General features: G+C 38.6%; 1 protein-coding gene across 3 annotated transcripts in view; it reads right to left on the bottom strand.

Moving 5' to 3' along the window:
* LOC145978935 (homeobox protein OTX2-B-like) overlaps positions 1-27,590 on the bottom strand; it is an 81,176-nt gene that overhangs the window by 5,029 nt on the left and 48,557 nt on the right. For all 3 annotated transcript variants that reach the window (XM_083111932.1, XM_083111933.1, XM_083111934.1), the window contains exons 4-5: positions 24,735-24,889; positions 1,773-2,258 (exon numbers count right to left, since the gene is read on the bottom strand). In XM_083111932.1, coding sequence (XP_082968058.1) covers positions 1,773-2,258; positions 24,735-24,889 — 641 coding nt within the window. The remainder of the gene's footprint in view (positions 1-1,772; positions 2,259-24,734; positions 24,890-27,590) is intronic.

The following is a 27,590-nucleotide window of genomic DNA, read 5'->3' as shown; positions in this document are numbered from 1 at the left end:
TTTTCTTTGTTCTGTTGTTGCCTAACATTATTTGCATCCTTCTTCCCTTATTCACAAAAGTTTACATAGTTTTTCGTGAATGAGTAGATTTTCAAAAACCATTGACAAACTATTTGAAATGATTTTTGAAGGCCCTTCACTTTATCTTTGTTTTCTTGGTTTCAAATAGTGTTCTAATATATTCTTCTTTTATTGAAGACTATATTTCTTTGAACGTTGTCGAAGTGGTAGAATTACTGTAATGGCATGAGTGAAGACCATGAACCATTAATGAACCGTGTTAACAAAAAATATAACTTATTATTATGAAGGATTAAGCCTGTTATCTTCGGAAATCGTAATTCCATCTAAATACATGCTTGAGATTTAACTCCTAAAAAATCAAAATGGTGGATACATATGACTTCATGCTGTTGTTTGTTACTCATACACCCGATTACATCTATCCATTTTACGTAGGCATCAAATTACCTGAAGACCAATTCGAAAATTAAGTCTGACACATTGACCACCTCTATTGCTATGTTTTTGTCACAGCGATCATGAAAGGAAGTCGATCGCTAACATAGAGTTCGACATGCTTATTTGTTGGCAATGAATGAACTAACTACATTTAGCCTTTAGAATGTTCGAATTGGAAATAATTTTAGTTTGTGTTCGCAGTAGTTTTTCGCGAAAGTAATATGGGCGCGTTGTAGCTATTACAATTAAACTTTCAAATATAACAAGAGAAACTTTCACGATATACTTTACTTATATTTTATAAAATCGTTGTGACTAATCTTTAATGTGTTATTACTTACTGTAGTTATTTATTATTAATTATTTAATATACAGTTTATTAGTCTCCTCGGTAGCCAACCGTATTGACTGCTGGACCAAGATCTTCTCAACGATAGTCCAAGGTTTGAGACCTGTCGTGGATATTTATATTCATTTTTTAAGATCCCTTCATGAAATTCATCTAACTAAATACCAGTCTTCGTCGTTGTCGCGAGAAGCCAATATAGGCAGAGAAACAACATAGGATAAAAATTAAAATAATAAGCAAATTATTATTAATCTAATATATAAAATGCATGATAATCTCACTTGAAAAAAAAATTCTGCCATGAGAGATGAGTCTATACAGTCTGTATACAAGTTGCTGCAATTTATAAAAAGCGAAGCCCCCTTACAGGTAGGCAACCCAAGAAACACTAAAATATTCCTGGTTGCATATCTTATATGGATATAATCCTTCCTATAGAGCAAGCACTGAAGGAAAATGCACATGGGATCTATTTTGCTATTGTGATGCTTCAACATCTTTTAGCACCAACTGTGCTTGGTAGATCCTTGAATGCATACAATATATCCTCCAAATTACCTCTCTTAAAATAAAAGTATTTCCAATTCGCACCATTCCTGCAGGTTACCTCTATATATAGGGTGAGGTATAAGTCACGTTACATAGGAAAACAAATACCTGCGTGCATTCAAACACATACACATGGTTGATGTGTAATTGTTACAGTTAACAGTGTATGTTCATTATGCGCACCATCTGCTTGAATGCGTGCTCAATTCTACCCTCCCAGTTGGCGCATATATGTCTGCTAGTGTGGTCTTTAAGGTGGTGGTCCAGGCTGTTCATCTTCTTAGCGTACGCGCTGACCTTTACGTGTCCCCACAAGTAAAAAAATCCAGTTAGTGTTAGGTCTGGCGACCGTGGTGGCCATTCACCTACGTAACATGACTTTTGCCTCACCCTGTACTTCTGGAATACTCACCGGTACGTTTAGTTGCGAATGCGACATCGCGGGGCTCAGGTAGTCCATATTGCCGTAATAGGAAGCAGCACTATAGTTCTGAGGGTAACAGTTGGCTCCACTCTGACTGGAGACGCCTACTCCGTACCCCGATCTGTCCAAACAGTTGGACCCCATGAGTTCCGAAACGGGGCCTATGGAAGCGGGGCTCCAGATGGAGTTGTACGAAGAACTGGAAGCCGATCCTGCTGCAGGACCCGCTCCAGACGATAAACTATTAATTGGATTTGCGGCAGCTGTTGTTGTAGGCGGGGTGAGCGGAGGGGGTTTGTACGGGGACTCCCTACTTGGAGGTGCCGGTGAACTGGAGTTTGTCGTCGAGTTGCTTGGAGGTGGTGATTTGGACTTCTTGATGCGACCGGTCTTCTCTCCTCCGTTCTGCTGCTGCTGTTGTTGGTGTTGTTTTTGTTGCTGCCTGCATTTGGCGCGACGATTTTTGAACCAAACCTGAGAACAATAGTAAACAGAAAAATATTATTAGTACGTTCATAGGTCGTGAGAAACACAATATGTGTCGACAGAGAATTTTGTTTCGGGTGGTTGATATATAGGCTAATTCAAAATTATTCATTCGATTACAAATGACTATTTTTTTGTGTCTATGAAGATGCAACGATTTCATACTCATAGACTGAAGAAAACAGTCCAGAATTTTGTTTGCATGCTTTACAAATGTTCTATGTGATTCCTCACACGGACTTTAGTGCTTTAGTGCTAAAGGCTGCTAAGATTATAACTTTCTATCTTCCTTTTTCGTCCATTTATCTGAATTATTTTAATCTATAAATTTCTCTGTATTTATTTCTATCTATCTTTACTTCCTAACTGCGCGTTCTCTATCTTTACTTTTATCTCTCTTCCTCTGTCTATCAATCTCGGTCTCTTATTCTTTCTTATCTCCTATTTTAGTCCTTTCTGTATCTGATTGTGACTTTACTATAAATGGTTCTGAACATTTTTCATGTACAGGGGATGGACAAAAATATAGAGACACCTGCGAAGAAATGCCGGAATGCTGGAGGTAATAAGGTGCAGGACCGCCTTTAGCTTCCAAAACGGCCTGCAGTCTCCGTGGATTGGACAAATACTAGTCCTGGATGGTGGATAATGGGATCTTGCAACATTCTTCATGCAAAATATGGTCACAATCCTCCTCAGTGTCCTTCTGTCTCTGTCACTCGGTGTACATTTTCGTCCACGCAGGTGTCTATCTGATTATGTCTTTCCGGACACACTATTATGTCATCCTGATCTTGGATAGAGTCCCTCTCGATACGCCAAATAACATGGCTACTTTGGTAACAGAGGACCCTGCAAGGCGGGCACCAACAGTTTGCCCTCTTTGAAACACTGTCAGCTCGTACATGACTCAGCATCAACTGCACCACACGCTATCTACAGTACAACTGTTGACTTCTACCAGTCCGACAGTGTTCTATCTCACGGCGCAAAACAAAATAATGTCGCACCGCGTCCGATTTCAAGTGGAAAAATTGCGTCGATATCATCCGTTCCGATGTCGTGGTGTTTCCATATTTTTGTCCATCCCCTGTAGGTTATCTGTATGGGTAGAAGGCTAGGCCAGAACCATCCCCAGCCGGTGGAGATGCTCCTCGCGTGTGGGCCCAACATAAGCATCAAGTGATCTCTGATATGAATCGTACATCAACATTGTATTTCTATTATCTCATGTCCCTTTTCTACCTCTTCTGTTAATCGCGGCGATGAGCATGAGGATGAAGGGACAAACACAACAAAGCCCAGGCTCGGATCCACGGGAAGAAGGCGGTGCGATAGGGGCGGTCGCCCCTCTCAATTGTCAGGTTTTTTAATACATAATAATATCTGATATTTTGGGGAGTGAAATGTCCTGTCTCCCAGAGTTTAAAAGAGTCAAATGTTTTGAGAATAGGATCTTGTTTGTTTGTTCGTTTTTACGCCGCATATTTAACTGTTCAGTCTGTGATAATTGTGATAACTATGAAGTACATTAATAACTCTACATTCCAACCCAAGACCCTTGAATTTCCAAAATCAACATTCTATCTTCTCAGGGAACCCAGCGCTGCGCTAACAACTCTGTCAAAATTTTTCAATTTCCTTTCTTTTATGATGAAAAGTAGCTCCGAACCAGGTCCGATTTCGCATGATGTTTTGCTTTTGCTCTAGTACCTGTGTGGAAATGTTCCCCGTCAGACGTCAATGGCACGGTATTACAGAGACCAGTGTTTGAATCCTAGTCGAGCCTGCCTTTTTCGCTTAAACTACTACCCGTTTGCCAAATCTTAACGTAATGGAGATGTTGATCCTTTACTAGCTTCCCAACTGAAATCTCCCCCCTCCCCCCGTGCAATTTCTGGATCCACTGATAAAACTGTCCATGATTTTGTCGGGATTCCAACCTAGTACCTCTGGCTTAGTAGTGGTATCATATGTGAACAACTATTCAGATATGTGCAAACGTGTTACCCAAACTACAATATTAAGAGAAATTATTATTTAGAGAAAGTGATTTACCTAATAGATCAGCGGACCAAGAATAGAACTTAGAAACTTAAATATAAGAGAAGGATTGAAGCTAATAATATTGATAAGTATAATATGTACACTTAAACTTCCATGTTTCCTGCTTTTGTTGCAGTTTTCAGGGTGCACTGCCTGGCGTAACGTGTGACGACTGGGTGCCGAGCCGAGGGACACCCCTTGCATCCCCTCGTGGCTAGAATCCTTCCTGCCTGTGACATCGTCAAAACTACTCCAGTAATGTTAGTCCCACCGCCCTTATATTTGGGTGCGGTCACCGCCTCTATGGCAGTGACCCTTTGTTGCCGCGTTTACCTGCGAAGGAACTTGCGTTCAAACAGCCACCAGGATTCCTTATCTCATATTGGTACTTGGGTCAGTCTCCATCCACCCTGCCAATTTGATTCAAGGTCACGGAAACACCCTGTATTTTAGAATATATATATATATATATTGAATTTTATATTATTTTAAGAAAAAAATCATTTTTCCCATTATACCCCCTGTGGGCACCCCTGCCAGTGATTTATGCCAACATTTAGTATGTTCTAAAAACGTCTTCTTTCGTATCCCTCAAAGGAAACAAGGAAGCGGGGGAAACTCTCAATGTAGAAACAAGTAACAACTCCAGCGTGAAATGAACAGAAGGAAGCCATATAGAATGATCTTGTTCTTCCGGAACGGTAATTTGACATGTTTTACGTCACGGTAAAAGGAAAATATCGATTTACCACTGGTTTGTCAGCGATATTCTGTGGCGTTTCTTTTTCTGTTGATGCTTACGAGTTTACGAAAGAACCTAACTTGCATTCCTTTTTTCTTTTGTATTTGTGTGCTCTTTTTTCCGGCTTTATGCGAATGCCAAGGAGACCAAGCAAACTTCCAAACATTCACCAGCGTAAGAAGTGTTGGTTTGGTGAAAACTGAGCCGTCATTTACGCGAAAACCTGCGGCTATAGCTTCTTTTTATTATAAAAGAAAGGAAATGAAAAAAATCTGAAGTGCAATAGCCTTTTGAGCGTAATCCGGTCAATACATCGAACTATCAAGTTTTCTAAATCATAGATCATCATTTCTTTTCAGGTAGGGTACCAATTGTTCTCCCAAGCTGAGTTAACATTTAAACACAGTTTCCACTGAGGCACTGAGGCACCGCAATCCTCTTGGCTATGACTTTGTTGATATTCTTGAAGAGATATTTGCATAGAATGTATTACAATGAGGTGCATGTTGCGATTCCAAGAATTCACCTGTCAAAGCCGATATCATCCACAGATTTTCAATTATATACATTAAAGCCTTCTTTAACATTCAAAATCGCAATACTTGGAAGAATGAGTCCACAGTTTGGCAAACTCGATGGTATAATTAGACTTGCTTAAAATGAAATATTATTCTGATATCTAGTTAGCTACTATACAGGGTGTCCGGGATTCAGGTAAACAAAAAGAACATGCTATAACTTTCGAACGAATTGATAGAAATGTACAAGCAAATAATACTCATTCGATAGGAAATATCTTCAAGATTTTATAGTCAACAAGGCAACACTGCAACTGCCACGCTGCGCGCTACATGATGTGAAATTGCAAAATCGTTAGGTATACAAATGAAAAGAGCAGAATTTCTTAAGCAGCCATGTTATGAATGAAGTGATTTTCACTTTACAAGTTACAAATAACGAAAGGAAACTATGTATGAACTGTGTAAGTGGTACTTCAGTTACGCGCTTCTTCGGATACTTCTCTGCCTGAGACAGCAAACTGCCGGTTTCCTTTAGTGTCTTGTCCCACTCTTAAATGGTTTTGCGTGTGGGAGGATCGACATTCCATTCCATTCTGACACGTGTAACGAATTTCAATTCAGCTAGCCAAAGCACGCACTGCACTTTCCTCTGCGGGGTCCACATCATGAACAACAAAGCAAGCAAGCGCGCTCCGATACCTAACGATTTTGCGAATTCCCATCATGCAGCGCACAGTGTTGCCATGTTGGCTATAAAATCTTGAAGATATGTTGTATCGAGTGAGTATTTGCTTGCACATTTCTATCAATTCATTAGAAAGTTATATGCAGTTTTGTGTTGTTTCAAAACGTATAAAAATTCTTCTAGTATTATCAATATAATTTTCTAAATGTTATACGACGCACGGTTTTAGAAGCGATATCGGGCGGAACCACGCAGAGGGTGTGCGTGGCGACCAGCCAATGGCAGGAGTGCAACGTTGTACAGTTAGGAAACTGCGAGTTAAACGCCGTGTTCTGAATTTTTCTTGCGCGCAAGAAGTTTTCATAAAACTCGCCACTTTAAGGTTCATCATAAGATGAGGCACGACATTTTGAACCTGACTGTCCAAGTCCCATGAATTTCCGTCGTCTACAGCCGGAGTTATCGTTTCTCGAAGAAACACGGGAAACAACACGTCTCTACACACACACACACACACACAAATTGACCCTTTCGTTTTCCTTCCGTGTTCCGTCTGTTGTTTTTTTCGTTGCCACCGTGTTGACCCCAATGAATTGTTGTGTCTTGGTAAAGCTATGGGTGTCAAATTCGGCTGAATATGCACAATGACCTTTCATTGTCTTGTGTGTTCACAAACATTGCGAGTCTGGGTCAGTTTTGAGTTCAGCGTTTTCATAACAAGGGCGGTGTAAGATAATTTTACTCGTACGGCATGAAGAACAGTTGTGAGAGGATTCAATACAGCCCTTATTGATTGATTTATTTTACTTCGCATTTTCTGCCACTTTTGGCTAATTTACGAAGATGGGGATGAGTGATGGTATGATGAAATTGATGAATGGACACTCACAAATATCCATGTCCAGGTCTGAATTCGAACCCGGGACCCCTGGCGTCGTAGTGCGATGTGAAATACAGCCCTTATGCTCGATAGTTGTGCAATAGTGTATGTGTTGCGTGAGTGTTATTTAATAATGTCGCGCCGGCGCCATTGTGTTTGTGGAGTGGTTAGCATATCGCTCTACGACGCCAGGAGACCCGGGTTCGAATCCTGGCCTGGACATGGATGTTTATGAACGTCCCTTCATCAATTTATCATCACTCATTCCCATCTTCGCAATTAGTAAGAATTGACAGAAAAGCAAAGTAAAATAAAGCAAATCAAATCAAATTAATAATATCGCTCTCGAAACCTAGTACGTACCAGTAGTACAGGTACCAAGGGTAAATACTCGTATTACGTTCACAAGACAGAAATCTTAGTTTTAAAGCTTATTCTTACTTCAAGGAATTGGCGTTCGCAAGACGTGCGTGCTGAAACAGTGTTTTCTCAGAGCCGAGAACTTACGGCTAAAGCGTGTGGTGTATGTGTGCATACTGTGTTGCGCATTATAAAACAGGATAAATTGTATCTGCCACAGAAATCGGAGAATCCCAATTCAAATCTCCTGGGATACATGCCAGAAAACAGATGATGGCGACCTTGCAGTTCCCCTACAATAAATACGTACCTTCAAACTTCTCTGAGGTACGAGTTTCTCTTATATGCTGCAGTGATATGATATAATCCTGTGTAGAATTTTTCACTATATATTTGTACTCAAATATCACGTGCATGCATTATACCCATAAAAAACCTGAATATTGGACACAGCGAAGTATCTGCGTTTCCCTTCCGCTAGCAGTTGGTTTGGCAACAGCGCGACAGCACTGGCTGCGTATTGGCTGAACTCATGTTCCTTCTAAAAGCGTACGCCGTTATAGTGTACGATTAACATTAGCATGCAATGTTAATTGTACACTATAGTCACCGGCAATAGAAATGGGACATCTAGATCCTGAAATACACACTTCACTGCAATGCGTTATGTGTGTTGCCTAACTCTAATCTAGGCAACACATGTAGTACAATTTAAAACTTTACTTTCATGGTAATATATATTTACCTCTCGAAAAATGAAGTGAGCAGACTCGTGCGTTCTTCGTAATTTCTTTGCCGAATTACATTGTTATCCCCCCATGCCAACCTTCTGTCAATCAATTACGTTTTCCCTGATTTATTTACAATTTTCATTATGTTGATTCCATGCGGTGCAAACACATGGAAACTTTTCATTTGTTCTGACCCATAAAACGATTTAGAGGGAGAAAAAACTGAATAGTAGACCTTACTCTTTCGCATATTCACCATGCTATAAACGACTTCAACACAACGTATCCTACACAGAGTAGTTCCTGAAAATCTCACCAGATGGCATATCGGTTAATTTTAATAGCGAATTGTATATAAAGAAAATAGCAGAACACAATAACACAACCTAGCAAAGATAACGCAACAGCAACCGCGCGTTCAGAAATCTCTAAAGATACTGAATTGGCAACATCTCTTTTACTCCACGTGGACTTGACAAGTTCTGTCATTTCTCGGACGGACGCTATTGGTGGGAAAGGTTTCAGGGGAGATTTACTGGACTCCAAGTGGACTTGGCACACGGTTGTTAGAGGGGAAAACTGACTAACTAACTAACTCTCTAGCCTTCTTAAACCCGAAGGTTCATGACTGCAGCAACATAGGCCTTCCATCTGTCCCTATCTTGAGCAAGATCTATATACTCTTTTCCATCCCTACCGATTTCCCTTAGGTCCATCTCGACGTTGTCCCTCCATCTTCGTCTTGGCCTTCCTACTGGTCTCTTACCATCAGGTTTCCCAACAAGAATCCTGAAAACTCCTCTTTCCTCTCCCATTCGTGCCACATGGCCTGCCCACCTAAGTCTTCTAGATTTAATTATTCTAATAATGTCTGGACATGAATACAAATTATGTAGTTCTAAATTATGTAACCTTCTCCACTCACCTGTCTCCTCATCCCTTTTAGGTCCAAATATTTTCCTAAGGATCTTATTTTCAAATACTCTCAATTTATGTTCCTCTTTCAATGTAAGGGACCAAGTTTCACACCCATATAATACTACAGGCAAAATTACGGTTTTGTATATTTTAACTTTTAGATTCTTAGATATTAAACGAGAAGACAAAAGTTTATGAAGAGAGAAGTAACATGCATTTCCTGAATTAAGCCTACTTTTTATTTCCTCTTTAATATAATTTTCATTTGTTAATATTACTCCTAAGTATTTGAATTTGGAAACTGTTTCAAACAAGTTGTTATCAATAATTAGATTTTGATTATTACCTAACACTTGGTTTCGGCCTGTAAGCATATATTTAGTTTTCTCTTTGTTAACTTCCAAACCTATCTCTTTAGCAGTTTTGAAAAATATTTTAGCATTATTCTTAATTGTATTCACATCATCCCCCAGTAAGTCTACATCATCTGCATATGCTAACAACTGAGTCACAAAACTGATCTTTCTTAAATTTATTTGAAGTAAAGTGAGGTTCCAAAGCGGAAGACCACTATACCTGCGAAGGAACTCGCAATCAAGCAGCGAATTAGGTCCATCACTTTTGCAAGAGCCGACAACCTTAAAATTTCCCCTCCCCAAAGCAGCCATTAGGGAAACAGGATTTTGTCAAAATTACCATTCTACGCTGTGATTGCACACCGGTTAATACCGCGGCCCGACTGTAATTACTCAACGCCCCCCTCCTCCTGAATTCTGTACGAATTTTTGCTCCACTATGATACTATTTCTATTTTTTTAGGACAGGGGATTACATTTGTTTGAATTGTACACTGGGATGACTTCATAGCAATGACCCAAAACCATATAGTAAGTCAACCCAGTGTAGAATTAATAAAAATATATGACCCCTCTCTCGTCACTCTTTTCTCATTCACTACAGATCTCACCCTATTTGTAGTGAAATCACAGGTATGTCGTGGATTCGATCCCCTGTTAGCCTGAAAAAAATTACATTGAAATAACTAGACCTAGATCCAGATTTCTTAAAATTAGATAATTTAAACTGAAAAAAACAAAAAAAAAAAAACAACCTCGTCATATGTATTTACTAAGGTTCACCATCTCTTCAAGTTGACATACTTTTAGTTCACGAGTACAATTTATGGCTAGATTTTAATCAGATGATTTAGGTATTTTACTTGGAATAAATGAAGTACGAAGTACTTTCTAAAATAAACAGCGTTTCCAAGTTTCAAAATGGAACAAGTAATTGTTACTGTAGGCATACAGTTTTGTAAAGCTAATTTAATGGGGGAGAGGAAGGTAAAAAATACAATAAAAATCAGAACATATTAGAATTTCTAAAGCTATTAGCCTATCACTTCCCACATTAGATTTTTTCAGAAATGGAGAATCAAATATAAGTGTCTCTAAATTGATAGGAGATCACACGAATCTGCAATAATCTGTGACATCACAAGAGAATTCAGTTGCCAAACAAGGGGCTGCAAGATCTGTCGAACTTGTCTCTGATTCCGAAGCTCGCAGACAAAGCAAATCAAGGGGGATCCTCCACTCAGAGATCCTAACGATGTTCCAATTAACTCTTCTCAGGACAGTTTATATCGGCAGATCCTCTCGGATTGGAGAACACTACAGAAAGTCCCAGTAGCTATGTTTTCCCGTGCTGGTGGGATTAGCATGTAGCACTTTGCTCTGTCGAGGGCTTTTGTTCCTTGTTGGCGATTAGCAGAAGAGCTAGCAGTGAAAAGGGTCCGGGAAGCTCTAGTAATGTCTCGATTGGATCGATTCTTTTTCGTGGCTGAGGTAAAGGGTGAGGGTGGAAGATATAGAGGGAACCTGGAGTTTACCCTGCCAAGTGTTCATGCATGTACCATGGAGAACCTTTAACAGTCAGGAGGAAAATGGGATAGAGATATGAAGTAAACGATATAGAAAAGTGAATTTGAATCCTTAGTGGTAGGCAACCCAACACGCACAATGAATCGGCAAATCGCATAAAGTGCTAGGATATTCGTTATTAGTCAACATGAGAGAACTGTTTTTTTCTTTCATGCTTATTCTAACCTTTGCTGCCCAATACAGGTAATATCAGTTCTAGTAGAGGACTTATAAACTCCTAATAAGCTGACAAATCTCATGCTCAGTACAGGCTCGTAACTGCATAGGGGTAAAGGGGGCCTGACCCTTCCCTGACGTTGGATTTGTTTTCATCTTACAATATCTCCTCGCATAGTATTGCTTCATTTTGTACTAAAAAATGAAATAAAGTAACATTTTGTCTCTCCTGATACACAACACTGATTTACTGGATATCATCATAAGTGGTATTTCATATAACCGTAAAGTTGATCGCATCATTGCCGGATATGACGACCTCCGTGGCGTAGTTGTTAGCACACGGGTCCCGTTTCGAATCCGGCCGGGGCATGGGTGTTCTTTGTGAGTGTCCCTTCATCAATTTCATCATATCATCACTCATCCTGATAGGCCTTCCCGATGGCGCAGTGGTAGCGTCGTCGCCTTGTAGCCATGGGGTCCCGGGTTTGATACCCGGTGGAGGCACATAATGGTTCGGATCCCACTTTAAACTGTAGGTTCAGTCGCAATATTAGCCTTACTGTGCATAAAGTGGGCTTAAACCACCAATCAATCAATCACTCATCCTGATCTTCGCGATTAGCCAAAAGTTGTAGAAAAGCGAAGTAGAATTAACCAAATAAATAAATCATTGCCGGATACATGTCTTTTGTTTCTAAAAAATAATATTCACACTTACACAAGTCATATAAGTGCATATATTTTACAGAACAATCGAATTTAATATATATTTCACATCCTTGATGTTAGTTCAAATGGTTACGGTGTTAACAAAATATGGGAAGATATCAAACGTGGCTCCGCAGGTACTCTTCCTATCTATCTATACACAATCTCTCCTAGCCAGTGGCGAATTAACATGCTTTCATTGATGGGGACACGCATGATTTTTTTTTCCCTGTTGCAGTTAAGCAGTGTGCGAGTTAAATTTTTTGCTTCGGTGGAAGAATGCCCTCACGAGAGTCGCCAGAAATTTTTGTGGGGTAAAAATTGAATATTATTACATAATATTAATAAATTATCGATTTACCAGATAAATTTCTCACATAAAAGTATATTTTGTGGAATTGTGAAAACTATGCTTCGGATTAAGTAGTAGAATACGAAAACATCAATTTCTGATCTGGTCCCCTGCATTTTACACGCAATTTCTCGAGGTCACATGTGGGCCTCCCCGATGGCACAGTGGTAGCGTCGCCGCCTTGTAATCAAGGGGTCCCGAGTTCGATACCCGGTGTAGGCTCATAGTGGTTCGGATCCCACTTTAAACTGTAGGTCCAGTCCCGATTAGCCTTACTGTGCACAAAGTGGACTTAAAATACCAACTCAATCAATCAATCGAGGTCACATGTGAGTTATTCCGTTGTAATGCTAATTAACATAATTTTATTTATGTTATTGAGTATCAATGTATTACTTGGTCTCTGCCGATCTTTTTTTTTTTGCCAATTATATTATTGCAGTTAGCAACCAATTTATAATTTAATATTAATATTAGCTGCATCTTTATGTAAGAATAAAAATTCCGTATTCTTGTACACTCCTGTTCAAATAAACTGGCACACATTTCGACTGCTCAACCCTATAAAATGTGCCACTTTATGTGAACAGGAGTGTACAACGATTTAATGTGGGAACGACGAGAGAAGAAGTGTAGATTTTTCGTTTTCTAAACCTTTGCATAGTAGACAATGGCAAATACTTAAAGTAATTGTTGAGTTTTTCCTGATATGCTGTCAGCTTCTAAAAGTCAAATATGCTGAGAGTGATAATTTTATTTATGTTATTAAGTATCAATGTATTACTTGGTCTCTGCCGATCTTTTTTTGGCCAATTATTATTGCATTTAGCAACCAATTTATAATTTCGTATTAATATTTGCTGCATCTTTATGTAAGAATAACAATTCCGTATTCTTGTACACTCCTGTTCAAATAAACTGGCACACATTTCAACTGCTCAACCCTATAAAATATGCCACTTTTTGTGAACAGGAGTGTACAACGATCTAATGTGGGAACGACTAGAGAAGTAGTGTAGATTTTTCTTTTTTTAAACCATTGCATAGTAGACAATAGCAAATACTTAAAGTAATTGTTGAGTATTTCCTGATATGCTGTCAGCTTCTAAAAGTCAAATATGTTGAGAGCAAAGCAATGGCACTCTAGACGTTTGGAACATGAGACAAAACTTGCTTTATGAAGTCTATGTTTGAAAATTTAATAGAAATATTTATGCCACGAATTTGATTATGGTTTATAGAAGTGGGGGGGGGGGGGATAACAATCATCCTTGACAGATATGAAATTTTAGCTTGGGTCTAAGGGGAGACGGGGTTAGATTCCCTGGCATCCCCCCGTAAATTGGCACGCTACGCGCTTACTGGTTACTTAAATTTAGAGGCAAAAGAGTGGATGATCCCCTAAATTTAGAGCTCGGTGGAGACGATTGCATGTTTAGTGGACAATTAAGGGGATGCCCACAATAACTATCGAAATTGACGATTTATTATTAGTTTTAAATATCCCAAGGGACTGATCGTCAAATTTTAAGTGGAAAACTTGAGGGTGATCACATAAATTTGCAGCTCAGTGGAGGCGATCGCACATTTAGTCCTTCATTAAGGAAAGGTTTCAGTTACTCTCACGACTGATGACCTAATTTTAGATGTCAAATTCGTGCGCATTGAACCATGCCATGAAGGCACATAGGGGGATATGGAGGTAGGCCATTTTCGGAGATAATATGATCAGCACCACGCTACCACCTTTACCCCCTTTGCAGGGTTGCTTCCAGGTATCCATTTCTTTTAGGCTGGGTGAACCCCGGAGCCGATTTAATCAGGAACAAGGCCGGAAAAATTCGATCTTAGATCACCCACTCCGGGAACCGAACTCAGGTCTCCAGCGTAGCGATCAGACACCCTACCGACTGGACCAGCGCGGTTTCCGAATTGGTGGGTGATCATGTTAATTTAGAACTCAATGGAGAATATTGCATATTTAGTTGTTAATTGAGGGTATCTTATCGTAATGGATGATTTATTGTTATCTCCGACGTCTTGAGAAACTGATTGCCTAATTTGAGAGGTTAGAGGAGGGTGATCACTTAAATTTAGAGCTGAATGGAGGCTATTGCATATTTAGTTGTTAATTGAAGGGATGATTACAAGTATCTTATCTTAATGGATTATTTATTATTGTCTCCGACATCTTGAGTTGAGGACTGGATCGCCTAATTTTAGATGTTAGATGAGGGTGATCACTTAAACTTAGAGCTCAATGGAACCTATTGCATATTTAGTTATTAATCGAGGGGTTGATTACAATTACTTTTATTGTAATGGATGATTTATTTTTGTCTCCGACGTCTTGAGAAACTGATCGCCCAATTTTAGAAGTCAGAGGAGGGTGATTACTTAAATTTAGAGCTCAAAGAAGACGATCGCATATTTAGTCTTCAAGATAGGTGATGATTGCAATTATTCTCTTATTGTTATATTGAGACGTCTGTGGTGTTGGAGGGGGGGAGGTAGCCCTTCATGAATGAACTACTTTCATTATTAGACTTTCTAAAGAGTTTACTCACGAATCTAAAACTCACAAAGCCCTATAAAAAGACTGCATACTCTTAGAGGCTCCTTTGTGTACCCTTTCCGGGTTACATATAAGTTTAAGGATCATTTCTATGACCCAGGTACTTGACAAACTGATCGTCTTAGAAACGTCTATGGCACAGTAACCTCGGCCCTATCTAAAAGGAAGGCAAAGTCGCGGGTCTCGTACAATTACCATGATCTTTGTCACGGGGGAAGAAGAGAAAAAGTGGAAAGAGGAATCGCTGGCGGTGCTCTTCACTATTTTCAAGCTGAAAGCTATGACGTCACACAAATCTGAAAATCCGATTTTGAAGCTTAGCAATGGAGGAGGTGGGGCGCTTTGCATGGAAGAGGAATAGCGAAAGGGGGGGGGGGCTCCCATAATTCCAGTGTACAGTTAAACAAGCGAGCTGCCTTGCACAGCCAGGTAATACCCTAATGCTTTTGGAAGCGATAGGAGAATGCGACGGAGATGCAAATAAAGAAGAGAGAGGAAGAGGGGGGGGGGGGGGTAAAAAGGCACTCGATCTTGTCGGAACGCGGAAGAAAGGGTTGTATTTCTAAGCCGGTGTCGTCTGAGGTATTATGCACTTTTTACACATCCAGCTCAATTAGAAGCATTGCCTTCTACATGTGTGCAGGTGGAATGGTTATAAAATATTGGAATAAAGAAGTAAATATTTAAAACTTAAATATAATAATTTTATATGCTGCTGTACCCTTGACGTACGGCAGCAAAGATGTTGTCGACAATTTCTACCTTTTCGAAAAACCACAAAGATATTCCATTTTAAAATAAACAACGTATGTTTAGAATTTATTCTAGAGCTTTCAAGTGAATTTTCGTACGTTATGGTTTGAATATTTGAGTCCTCCAGTCTAAATTACGCCGTGTACATAAAATGCCAAAATTTCTAAATCTTGAGGATTCGAATTGTGACTGTAAGTCAAACTTAATCGACACCCCGAGTAGTCTTGTTAACAGACTTTTAATTCTTTCCGCCTCTCGCCATATCAGATAGCAAGACCAAAGCACCTCAACACTGCTACTTCAAATACTTATTCTACATTAGAAGTGAGTCAGTTAGTTATTCAACCTCTTGTTAATAATATATTCACTGACATTTTTACATAAGAAAACGGATTTGTTTGAATTAACAAAACATATTTGGTTGAGCTTTTTGATAGCCTTTACTGAATTTGGCAATTTTGAAAAATGTTTTTGGAAACATCTGAAACTAAAATCCTTAGAAAAGTATTTGGACCTAAGAGGGATGAGGGGACAGGTGAGTGGAGAAGGTTACGTAATTTAGAACTGCATAATTTGTATTCGTGTTAAGGAGACTTAGGTGGTTAGGCAATGTGGCACGAATGGGAGAAAATAGAAGAGTTTACAGGATTTTTGTTGGGAAACCTGATGGTACGAGACCTGTAGGAAGGCAAAAACGAAGATGGGGGATAACGTTGAGATGAACCCAAAGGAAATCGGTAAGGATGCAAAAGATTGGATTGATCTTGCCCAGGATAGGGTCCGATGGAACCCTTATGTTGCTGCAGGCATATATATCTTCTGGCTTAAGAAGGCTAGAGAGTTAGTTAGTTGGTAACTCTAAGCACATGTGCACGAAGAGTAAAATAATTTTGTTCTGATGAACATTCGTTTGTCGCCTATTTAAAGAAATATTTGGTTACGCGAAACTTTTTGTTTTTGTTATTCCAGACACGTTTTTCTCTGTGCAAAATATGATTGTCTTTCTTAATAAAACTACTTTGGCTTCAAAACTCTATTTTAACTTATTGTAAAATGAGTGCTAATCAGGATAAACTTGTTTGTTATGTCAATAATAATGCATAACTACGTAATTGTTTAATTATGATGGATTTTAGGCGTTTAGAACTCTAGAAAGAGGATGTACGTAATGAAGTTTCTATTATAGTTTTTGAATGTCAGAAATAGAGATTTTTTTAGTATGCATCAATTTGGAATTATCGGTAGGTTTTTTCCTGGTCTCGAATAAAATTTTACTTATTCATCAATGAAGAGTAGTAACTTGACTATAATGTGTTTACAGTAATAGGAAACCGAATAAATATAATTGGTTCGACATGTACTTGCTACATCAATGGAATTATGAGAACATTTCCCAACCTTGAGTCGTTGTTTTATCTGGACTGGTGGTTTTCAGAGTTCTTGAATACCCTTCTAGTCGAATGCAGTTGTTAACTGCCTGATGAAGTTTGGGACTGCCGATTCGCGGTGTTACTTTCCGACGAATTCTCAGGTATTTGCCGGCATTTCCTTTGTCACCTGGTCCCTTTGTGTCCTCCAAAGGTAAAAGATCTCGCGGGGAGCGTGCAGAAGACAAAAGCAAGTTCGTGCCTCCGAAGAAAACAAGACCGGTACAATGGGGGCCCTTTCTACATTGAAAGCTTTCACAGTGAATAAAGTGTACATCGCTACGACCAACTGTTGGAAAGCGAGGGAGGAGGAGGAATGAACGAGGTCCGTTGGTGAAATTGTTCAAGCGACAGTCCCACAAGGCGGGAACAATCAGAAGCCACTGGTAAATGGTATTCTGGAACACGTTCGACCTACTCAAATCACCGGAACATGACACCGCATATACGAGCTACTCAATTTAAGGAGGGAAGGCCCCGCACGGAGCATAACTAAGTAGAGATATCACAGGATTAACATGAGGATTTGGACCACTTATGAGCACAACCTACTCCGGCATCTTTTTAGCTCTTGTTGAAAATGCACTTGTTCGGGATTATACTAACTATGGGGGAAAGGCAATGAATCAGAAAGGATAATTTTCCTCGATTAAGGATCCTCTGGGTACATTGTTGGCAAGATGGCTCTTGCCTTAAAAGCCAAGGCCGAAAGTGCCGCTGGACTTTTGCAGACTGCCGGCCAATGTTGACAATGCATTATGTGATAAATGGGCTCTTCTCTTTTTCTATGTGGGAAGGGGAGACCCATGCCAGGAGCTGCGTGATCTGAAATACAGGCATTCTGGGAGCTGTGGAAGTATTCCCCTACCAGAAACGTGACTTCCGGTGCATAGAGAGCACAATGTACAGGAGATTTATGTACAGTGAAAGGGGAATGGAACTTTTCGGTTTCCAGAATTCCATATTTCGTGAAGATTTCTTGAACGAAACCGAAAAACTTCCAGCCTCGGTGGTGAGGTAAAAGGACTATGAAGCCAGAGGTCTCAGTTTCGAACTCTGATTAAGAAATGAGTGTATCTGTCCCGTCATCCATTTCACTACCCATACGCCACAAATCTCCCAGGGAAATCCATTGGTTATCCACAATGTCCAGATCAGATCCATGGATATCCATTGAATGTCCATTAGATCTCCATTTCTGGAAATCCAATTCTAGATATCCATTGGACGTCTTAGGATATCCAGAACTGGACATCTAAAACTCGAAAAATTCTTTATATCTAATATACAGCCTAAACGTGTGTAGAACCCGTTGTAAAAAACATTGTCCAATTCCGAATATCCAATACGTCGACAGATCTCTTCCAAAACTGAATATCCAAAACACATCCATTTCTGGATATCCAAAACATATTCAGATCTTGTCCAAAACTGGATATCCAAAATACATACAATTCTGGATATGTAATACATGTCTAGAACTGATCCAGAACTTGTTATCCAACAATGGACATAAATAGGATATGTTTCGAATATTAGAAAATGGTAGGGGTGTGCGGGATCCCGAAAAGTCGGGACCGGGATCCGGAAGAAATTTCCCGTCCCAATCCCGACTTCGGGAAATGAATTCCCGACTTTTCGGGATCCCGAGCAGTCTGGAAATACCGAATGGTCATTTTTAAAAGTCGTTAATTCTCGACGTTTTCTGCATTGTAAATGTCTGGAACTTATCGAAAATTGTTCGTTTTTGTACCATAAATACGAAAACAATCACTTAAAAGTGAAAATGACGTGTAGAATTCGAGATGTTTGAACATTTCCCATCCCGAATTTTTCCCGTCCCGAATGTCGGGATTTAGAAAATTTCCCGTCCCGACCCAAAAAATTCTGTCCCGCACACCCCTAGAAAATTGTCATAGTATTCCCGTTGTGTATATTTTTTTATTCTTTATCTTGCAATTGAAACAATAATTGCATTGAAGCATTAGCGTTTCTAAACTTATTTACTTGTTATTTTTAGTGATTTAATATGTTTCTTCTTAGAATCAGAAAATTTCGATTTAGTCTTACTAAACGCTACAATACAATCGAGACTAAAATCGAGTAAATCCTACTTAGCTCATCCGGGAAAACCAGTTTCTTATACATATTTAGCATAGACAGTAGCTATGCACATCATTTTCAGTTCGTGTGAGGCCTGAGTGAATCAGAAGCTTGTGACTGTTTTCCTTGTTGGTGAGCGTCTTGTTATTTGCTACTATCAGCGATTGGAACTTTTTAAAATCTTAGAATCAGTAACGCTACAATATACTCCATACAAGAATCGGGCCAATGCTCGCTTATAGCATCACAAATCTCCAAGGAATATACCCAGATAGCACACAAGCTTGCGGAAAGCTTACGATAGCAAGCTTGGTATGGCAAGCTGGACGCAAGCTTGAATTAATTATGTGGTACTTAACGTGGGTGGGTACATTTTTAAAATATATAACAATAGACACACCCATTTAATATAACAATAGAGATACTCATAAGACATAAATAATAATGACAAAATGAAATAAAAACCGAAATACAGTGTTATGAAGTGAAATGTAAATACAATATGATGTTGATGTTACCTGCAGTCGCTAGATGGCACTCGCAAAATGTATAAAATAAACTTAAGTTTTCGTAAGACAATTAATGGTATATTTGATTATAAATATAATGAAAAATTGTGTTTTAATACTCTTCAAAAGATGTGTGAACATTAAGCTACATGGATGAGAAGAGGGACCCCAACAGATGGCAATTAAAATATTAAACCATTTACCAAATGATATATAAGCAGAAAGTATGACAAGTTTCAAAAACAAATTAAAGAAATTATTAGTTAATAAGGAATATTATAGCGTTAGTGAATATCTAGATTGTAAATTATAGAAATTTTGTAATTATATATATTTTTTGTATGAACTGTACTGAACCCTCCAAATACCAATGTATATGGTTTACATGGAGTAATAAAAAAAATGGAAATTGAAATGTAATGCTGTGAATAAAAATGAATCTCCCTTCTGTTTCATGACTATATACATCAGGAGCTACGTGTGGTGGAGAAAAACGACAAATGTGCAGATCCAAGAAGATCTTGAGCTGCAACCGTAGTTAGAGATCGGTTAGTTCATTGAACTCTCCAGCCTAATTATTGCCAATTTTTGTGGGAGCAGGAAAAGGTTTATTATCCATTTTGCCTTGACTCATCTCATTCAACAGGTAGCTAGGTGCCGTGGCTTGCCGCGAGTTGATAGCTTCCTGGAGATGAGGCCTTGCTCGAAAAGGTTTATTATCCATCTTGAGCTGCAACCGCTAAAAGATGTCATTACTACAGAAGTTCAGAAATTCTGGGAGAAGCAGTGAACACACGTTAATCCTACAGTTGCGGAGATAGGAAGAATACCATTGGGTAGAGCAGCTACCAGGACGCCCCGTCCACAATATGAACACGTCATCAATAGGTCCTTCGCAGGCCCAAAAGATGGGATCATACACTGTAAAAAAAAATACACTTTCTGCACACTTTTGGAACACTTCCTAGAAACTACTTTTGATCACTTCTTGTACACATTAAATGTGCACAAGAAGTGTACAGGAAGTGCTTCAATAGTGTACACGAAGTGCTAAAAAGTGTACAGGAAGTGTACAAAAAGTGCAGCAAAAGAAGTGTACAGGAAGTGTGCAAGAAGTACTTCCAATATAAAGGTATCCCAAAAGTGTGTAAGAAGTGTGCTGCAGAAACTACTTTTGATCACTTCTGGTACACTTTACACATTTGGAACACTTGTGAAAATACTTGAGCGACACTTCTTGCACACATGAGATATATCGCAATTCAGTACTCATACTTAGTTTCTAGAATAAAAATACAGTTAACTCACATTTAACTTGACAATTGAAGGAGGAAAAAGCAACAACTTTCAACTGTGAACCTTAAATTTTGTGAGATGCGTGTTTGTTTTTCTGCGACACACGTACCTTCTACTTATATAGTCCAGAATCAAAAAGGTTGCTCATGGGAGATTAACTTTTGTTCACTGCAGTACATTTTCTTCTTTAATTTGTGTCTTAGATGTTCACACATTTTTCGAAGAGTGTTAAAGCACAATTTTTCACTATGATTACAATCAAACGTATCATTATTTGTTGTACAAAAACTTATGTTTCTTGTACACATTTTGACAGAACCATCTAGCGGCCGGTGTAGGAACAACCAACCCCCCGAAGTTAACGATCTGTTTTGGTGTGCTTTAAAGATAAATAGTTCGATTTAAGAAAATCTATTAATTTCCTCGGAACATTCAACTTGCTCCTTCTTCAATTTTAATGAGATTTATCCAATTATCAAATTGGTACATTAAACAAAAAAGTATTGATAGTTTCATGATGCAATGCGATTTCCATGTGTTCCAGGAAAAAAATAGTTATATTTTGTTATTGTTTAATGTTGCTTGCTTTCAAGTGTGTTACTGCTTTATATAATTAAATTGATTTATGTTCATAAGATATTCATTTGTCAAAAAAGTATAAAATAACAATCGATATGACCAACAACACAAAATGAAATCATGTGCTACAAAAGTGTACAAGAAGTGTACAGACTTACTTTAAACAAAAGTGTACAGAAAGCGTTGAAGAAGTGCACACAACTTTGAATGTGTCCCCAAAGTGTGCAACAAGTGTACAAAATTTCGTCATTTCGGGTCGCACACATCTAGAACACTTTAAGTACACTTTTGCAACACCTTCAGTACACATCTTGTGCATATTATATGCAAGAAAGTGTACCAAAAGTGTACAAGAAGTGTATTTTTTTTTACAGTGTAGATCCCTTCTACAATTGAGCAACGCAGATGAAAACTCCAAGCGACAGTGGCAGTAGTAAAAGAATCCAGAGATACTACCAACACGCCAATAGTTCACTCGATACAACAGAAATAGAAGCCATGATGATAAAGGCGACACTTCACGAAAAAAAAAGCCAAATAAAGATTAGATAGGTGGAGAAAACCTGACACACGTACTCAGAATTCGGATAGTTCATTGAACTATCCAACTTGACTAGTGTGTATTTTAAGGGCGGTTGACTGTTGCATGCATCCTTTCATATCAAAATAATATCCAGATGAGATCAAAAATTGTACAATATTCGAAGTACGTACAAAAAAGTATAAATCAAAGCATAATGTCCAGATTACGTCCTACTTGATGTCCAAAACATGTCCAAAAGTGATCCTGGATATCACGTATGCGGACAAATAGATATCTAACAGATATCCAGTGGATGTCAATTGGACATTCCTGGATTTCTATTGGATATCAAGAACTTCCGACACAAGTATCCAAAAGATATCCAGTGAATATATTTTGGACATTTGTGTGCTGTGTGGTTATCTCATTCATCCGCATCGTCGCGATTAACCAAACAGGTAGAAAAGTGACGCAAAATAATAGAATAGAATAGAATTTATTTCCAGTATGAGCCTTTACAGCTATACATACCATACAATTGAGAAATTTTCGTGCACTTTCCCTACACCCTTCCTCCTTTTAGTCTGCTTCCACCTTCACACTGCTTGGGAGTTCACAAACACTATTTCATTTCAAATCTTTCCATATACTTGCACTGTTAGCTGAGTGATTCCTAAGTTTTCTCAAATTTATTTATTAATTTATTTATTTAGTAACCCTCCCCCCTTTCACACATGTTCGCTATCCCCACTGAGCTTCTTTGCTCTCTTTACCCAGGCGTAATGTAGGAAAGTTCCCAGATTCCTTATTTGCGCCTCCCCCCTCTCGGTCTCTCCCTTCTCAATGTTATCTTCATTTATTTCCCTGATATATTTTTGTCTTGCCTCCCCTGTTTCTTTGCACTGGAGGAGAATGTGAAATTTCGTCTCGAAAATAGAGAGGAAATGAAGAGACCATGAGTCTCGATCTCGTCTCGAGTTTTGAAAGATCGTCTCGGTATCAGTGTTGCCACAATATGTGGGCACAAATTCCCTTTGCAAGGGGTAAAATTTCCCTTTTTTTGTCTAATCTGTCCCTTCATCTAAAGCAATCACATAATAAGAATTATAAGTGGTAGTATTTTCTTGTCCATGCATTGTTATCAAGGACATATTTAGGAGGGTCAACGGCGTCTGGACCCACCCTCCAAAAGACTTGCCAAGTACAATAATTAAATAATGAAAATATACTTGTTTAGCATTTGTTGTATAATCCAGTTATTTATTTCCTCCGAACTTACCGGAAGGCAAGGATTATATTGAGATCATACTGCTTTGAAGGACGGTAGCAAAGAAGATTTATATACGCTATATGCATAAAATATTAATTATGAACTTTACTTTTCGTCAACGTAACGTCCTTTTTTGTTATTCAATAAATATTCAATTCTTTATTTTTGACATTAATTTCCTTGCCAGGACACTTGTTTTTATACAAACTTTGTCGATCTTAACTACAGGTAAGCTAGATAATTTTTATGAATACGTGCTGATATATCTATATTCTTATATCGTATTTTTACCTATTCATATATAGTAACAATACAATATTAATTAATTTACATATTTTAATTAATTGAATATAATACTATTAATTTGAACATTATTATTATTATTTCTGAGACACATGATTCGGACTCCCTTTGATATAGGTATATTTGTAAATACGTGCCTGATTCTTATACCCAACCTCGTAGCTATCGGGCCTGAAATCCTAGACTCGAAACCTGGTCAACTATGAATACATAGTTATAATTGTGTTCGTTTAATTTTCCTTTTCATAAGTTCATCATTTATCCTTATACCCTAAATAAACAAAATGGAAATACTTTACTGAAAATTAGTGAAAGTAACAAGTAATACCAAAAAAAAAAATTGGTACTGAAATTGAGCTGATGTCTTCAAATTTCCCTAAAAGTTTGGTAATTTTCATCAATTTTACCTTTAAATATTTAGCCCGAATTTCCATGCAAAGAAGAAAACTTCCCTTCATGTGGGAACACTGCTCAGTAACCTTGATAACTCGAACGTCAACATCTCGAATTCCTTGATAAGTCGAAATGTTTGTAATCCCCTTGAATTGTCTATAACACTCAATACTAATTTTACCTCAACAACTCGAATAAAACCTTGATAAGACGAACTTTTGTACAGTTTATGTGATGCCGTTCGAGCTCAATAACTCAAAGGTAGACTATGGAAAACCTCTATGAGTCGAAGTTAAATTCTAATCACCTCTATAACTCGAAGTTTTAGTCGCACGGACCTTTAGACCTCTATAACTCGAAGTCGGCGATTTTGGCCCTCAATAACTCGAACCTTGGTAAGTCGCCTTGATACCTCGATTTGTTTCTTTTTCCTCTCAAGTTCGAGTTATCAATGCTCCACTGTATTCCTACTTCTTGTTTCTTGGTTAACACCTGCGGAGGACCTAAAGTAAGGTTAATTTTGAGCCACCCTGTAGATGTTCCCGTAAAGGAAAACGAGGTCTGTGATTGTCGTAAGACTCCCTCGATTTTTACAACACATACTCTAAGTAACAAACAAGGAAACCCATCAATTTGACGGACAGACGGTGAAAGTGTGCGTGACCTTCCCTAAGAATGTCATCCTTACCTGTACACGTGACTCTGGTAAGTTGATCTTTAGGGCCACCTCTTCCCTCATGAATATGTCGGGGTAACGGGTTTTCGCGAACAAAGCTTCCAAGACGTCTAGCTGAGCTCTTGTGAATGTCGTCCTCTCTCGACGTTGCTTCCTAGGATTCCCCGCTGCGGAAGAAAGAAAGAAATGAAAAGTTACTACGAAAATTTCAGAGTGTAAATAGCAGGTTCTGTGAAATAACGTGAATTTATAGCGAATAATTTCAAAACGTGCTTTCAGTGACGTGTCCAGGATGTCTTTCTGGTAAGGCACAAGTTAACACGAGCATCAAGTGCTATATGTGCATATTGAAATAAGGGTGCCCCCAAAGTAAGTATACAATACTGTCTAGTCTCTTAGGTACTCAAAATTTTCTCCATCAACATTCCACGTGGTTGCACCCACTGGCCCTCAAATATCGCTTACATGAAAGTCGATAGATGCCTATGAGATGAACCTTAAATTTGTCGACTGTGTAGGATATCATCTCATAAAAGTTCATGGTTCTATACCTCCCCGCCCCCCCAAAAAAAAACAAGTTCATAAGTGTCAGGTCGGGTGAACGTGGAGGCCTGTGAATGTTACAACGTTGGCCAAAACCAACGCCGTGGGACGTGTCAGAAAATAATTTTTAAAAAAACTATTATGATGAGAATTGTGCATCCACATTTGGTCCACCATATGCATGTCTATTCGACTTTGAGGTTCCGCTGCTACTTCTCTTCAGTCTTTTGTTAAGGTAGTGCCATTCTCCACTGTCTGAGCCCAGTCCTTAACCCTGATCTATCTTTTGCCCCAGATGAGTTTACATAATTCGTCCTCACTTACTCCCGGTCCTTATCCACTGTTATTGCCGATATTTTTCGCCACATTGTGCCAAAAAGTTCTGTTTGCTGATTTATTTTAGTCTACCAAGTATGACCCTCCTCGCTTTCATATCAATCTACCATCTACCCCTTCCCAGATCCACCCGAGTCCTATGCAATTTGAACTGTAATTCCCGTAATCACCTTTCTTCCCCATTTCTGTAGATTAACGACACTCTGACGTCTAGACACCCAGCCAGTATAATTCTATGTGGGTTTTTGTTGGGTGTCCTGTCCATGTGGGTTTGTGATTATTCTTTCATCAATTTAATTTCATCTTATCACTTTTCATCCCCATCTTCGCGATTAGCCAGAAGAGGCAGAAAAGTAAAGTACATTGAAACAAATCAATCAATCAATCAAGATATCTTGTTCGTTGCTAAGTTTCTTCAAATTCACCACTCCATGGTCATCAGTTTTCTATGAGAAAAAAAGAAAACTTCCAATTTGTGTCTACGACGTGGACGTCAACTTACGCGTATTTTCTTCCATTATGCTATTCTCTGATTGAGTCTGGACAAATATATTAATGAAGGTAGCTCTTAAATGTTTCTACTTTATATTGCTTGCACTTTCTTTGATCCTCTAGTATTCATTACGTTGGGATTTTATATGCCTTTCTTTTCCTTTTAAAAAAATATAATTATCTTAACAATAGGCACAGGCTACTTTTCGTTTTGAACCTGTAAAACAATTCTGACAATATTTTAACATTTGTTCCATCAGCAATCGAATATTTTAATTTAAGATTGAAATAAACTGGAAATATATCTCGCACCAAGAGTTTTTTTGTATCACCCCTCGTATATAAACATGCAACTCCATTGTACCTATCAATTTTAAAATATATAAGGAAATTTTAAAATAAATTTCAGAAATTACCTTGTGAAGGAGGGGGTTACCCCTCATGGCCTAATCTCTATTCTCTAGTTTTAACTTTTTGGAATCTTAAAAATTCTCGGGTAATCTGATTGATTGGTTTAGTTTATTTTGCTTCGCTTTTCTGCCACTTTTGGCTAATTGCGAAGATGGGGATGATGATGATATGGTGAAATTGATGAATGGACACTCAGAAACATCCATGGCCAGGCAAGGATTCGAACCCGGGACCCCTAGCGTCGTAGCGCGATGTGCTAACTACTCCACCACGGGGGCCTGCGGGTAATCTGATTGCTCTTCACAACGCGCAAATTCATCCATTTACTAGTAAATTGAAATAAGGTAATGTCAGGGGTGGCTCAAGATAAACTGTCAAAGTGGATTCCTCCCTACCCTACTTTCCGCCCTGATCCTCCTATTTTCCATCCCCAATTTTTAAAAAAATTCACCATCTTACGATTTTAAATGAGAAAAATAGTAGCCTTATTTTTTAAATACTTTTCAATGCGTTTATTGTATGTATGTATTTATTTAATACCTATAATGATATCAATAACAGTAATCTCTCAGCTTAAATTGTTACAAAATTTTGCAATATAGAGTAGAGAAGGGTAAGACTGCGCGTCGGGTAAGACTGTGAACAGTTTTCTTCAGGTGAAAATCATACACCATTGTCACAACTGCTTCACCACAACTTCGACAAGATGGATCCTAGCCGTGGATGTTAGTGAAGACACATTGGTAGTTTGTTGTGCTGAGAGAGGAAAGCGAGAAGAATTTTAAGATGTTTACTATTTATTTTGATACTAAGTTTTCTTAGAATTTCTTCACTCTAAATGTAGAGAATATGACGATGTTGATTCACAGAGGCAGCTGTGCAATGGCTTGATAGTATTACGTGTTTTGTTCCCGATTGCAGCACGGGGCAAGACTGCGCAATGAATTCCAGGTGAACAGATATTTTACAAATCTGCAGTAATTATTGGATAGATATAAATTTCAACCATGCCGTGTATTTAGTATGGATGAATCTGGTGTCAACACAGTTCCTTCGAAACCTCCGAAGGTGAGAAGTGTGAAGAGG

Source organism: Lepisma saccharinum, chromosome 25, assembly GCF_977018435.1.
Source record: "Lepisma saccharinum chromosome 25, izLepSacc3.1, whole genome shotgun sequence".
In the NCBI taxonomy this organism is placed as follows: domain Eukaryota; kingdom Metazoa; phylum Arthropoda; class Insecta; order Zygentoma; family Lepismatidae; genus Lepisma; species Lepisma saccharinum.
This window is presented reverse-complemented; position numbering and strand designations above follow the sequence as displayed.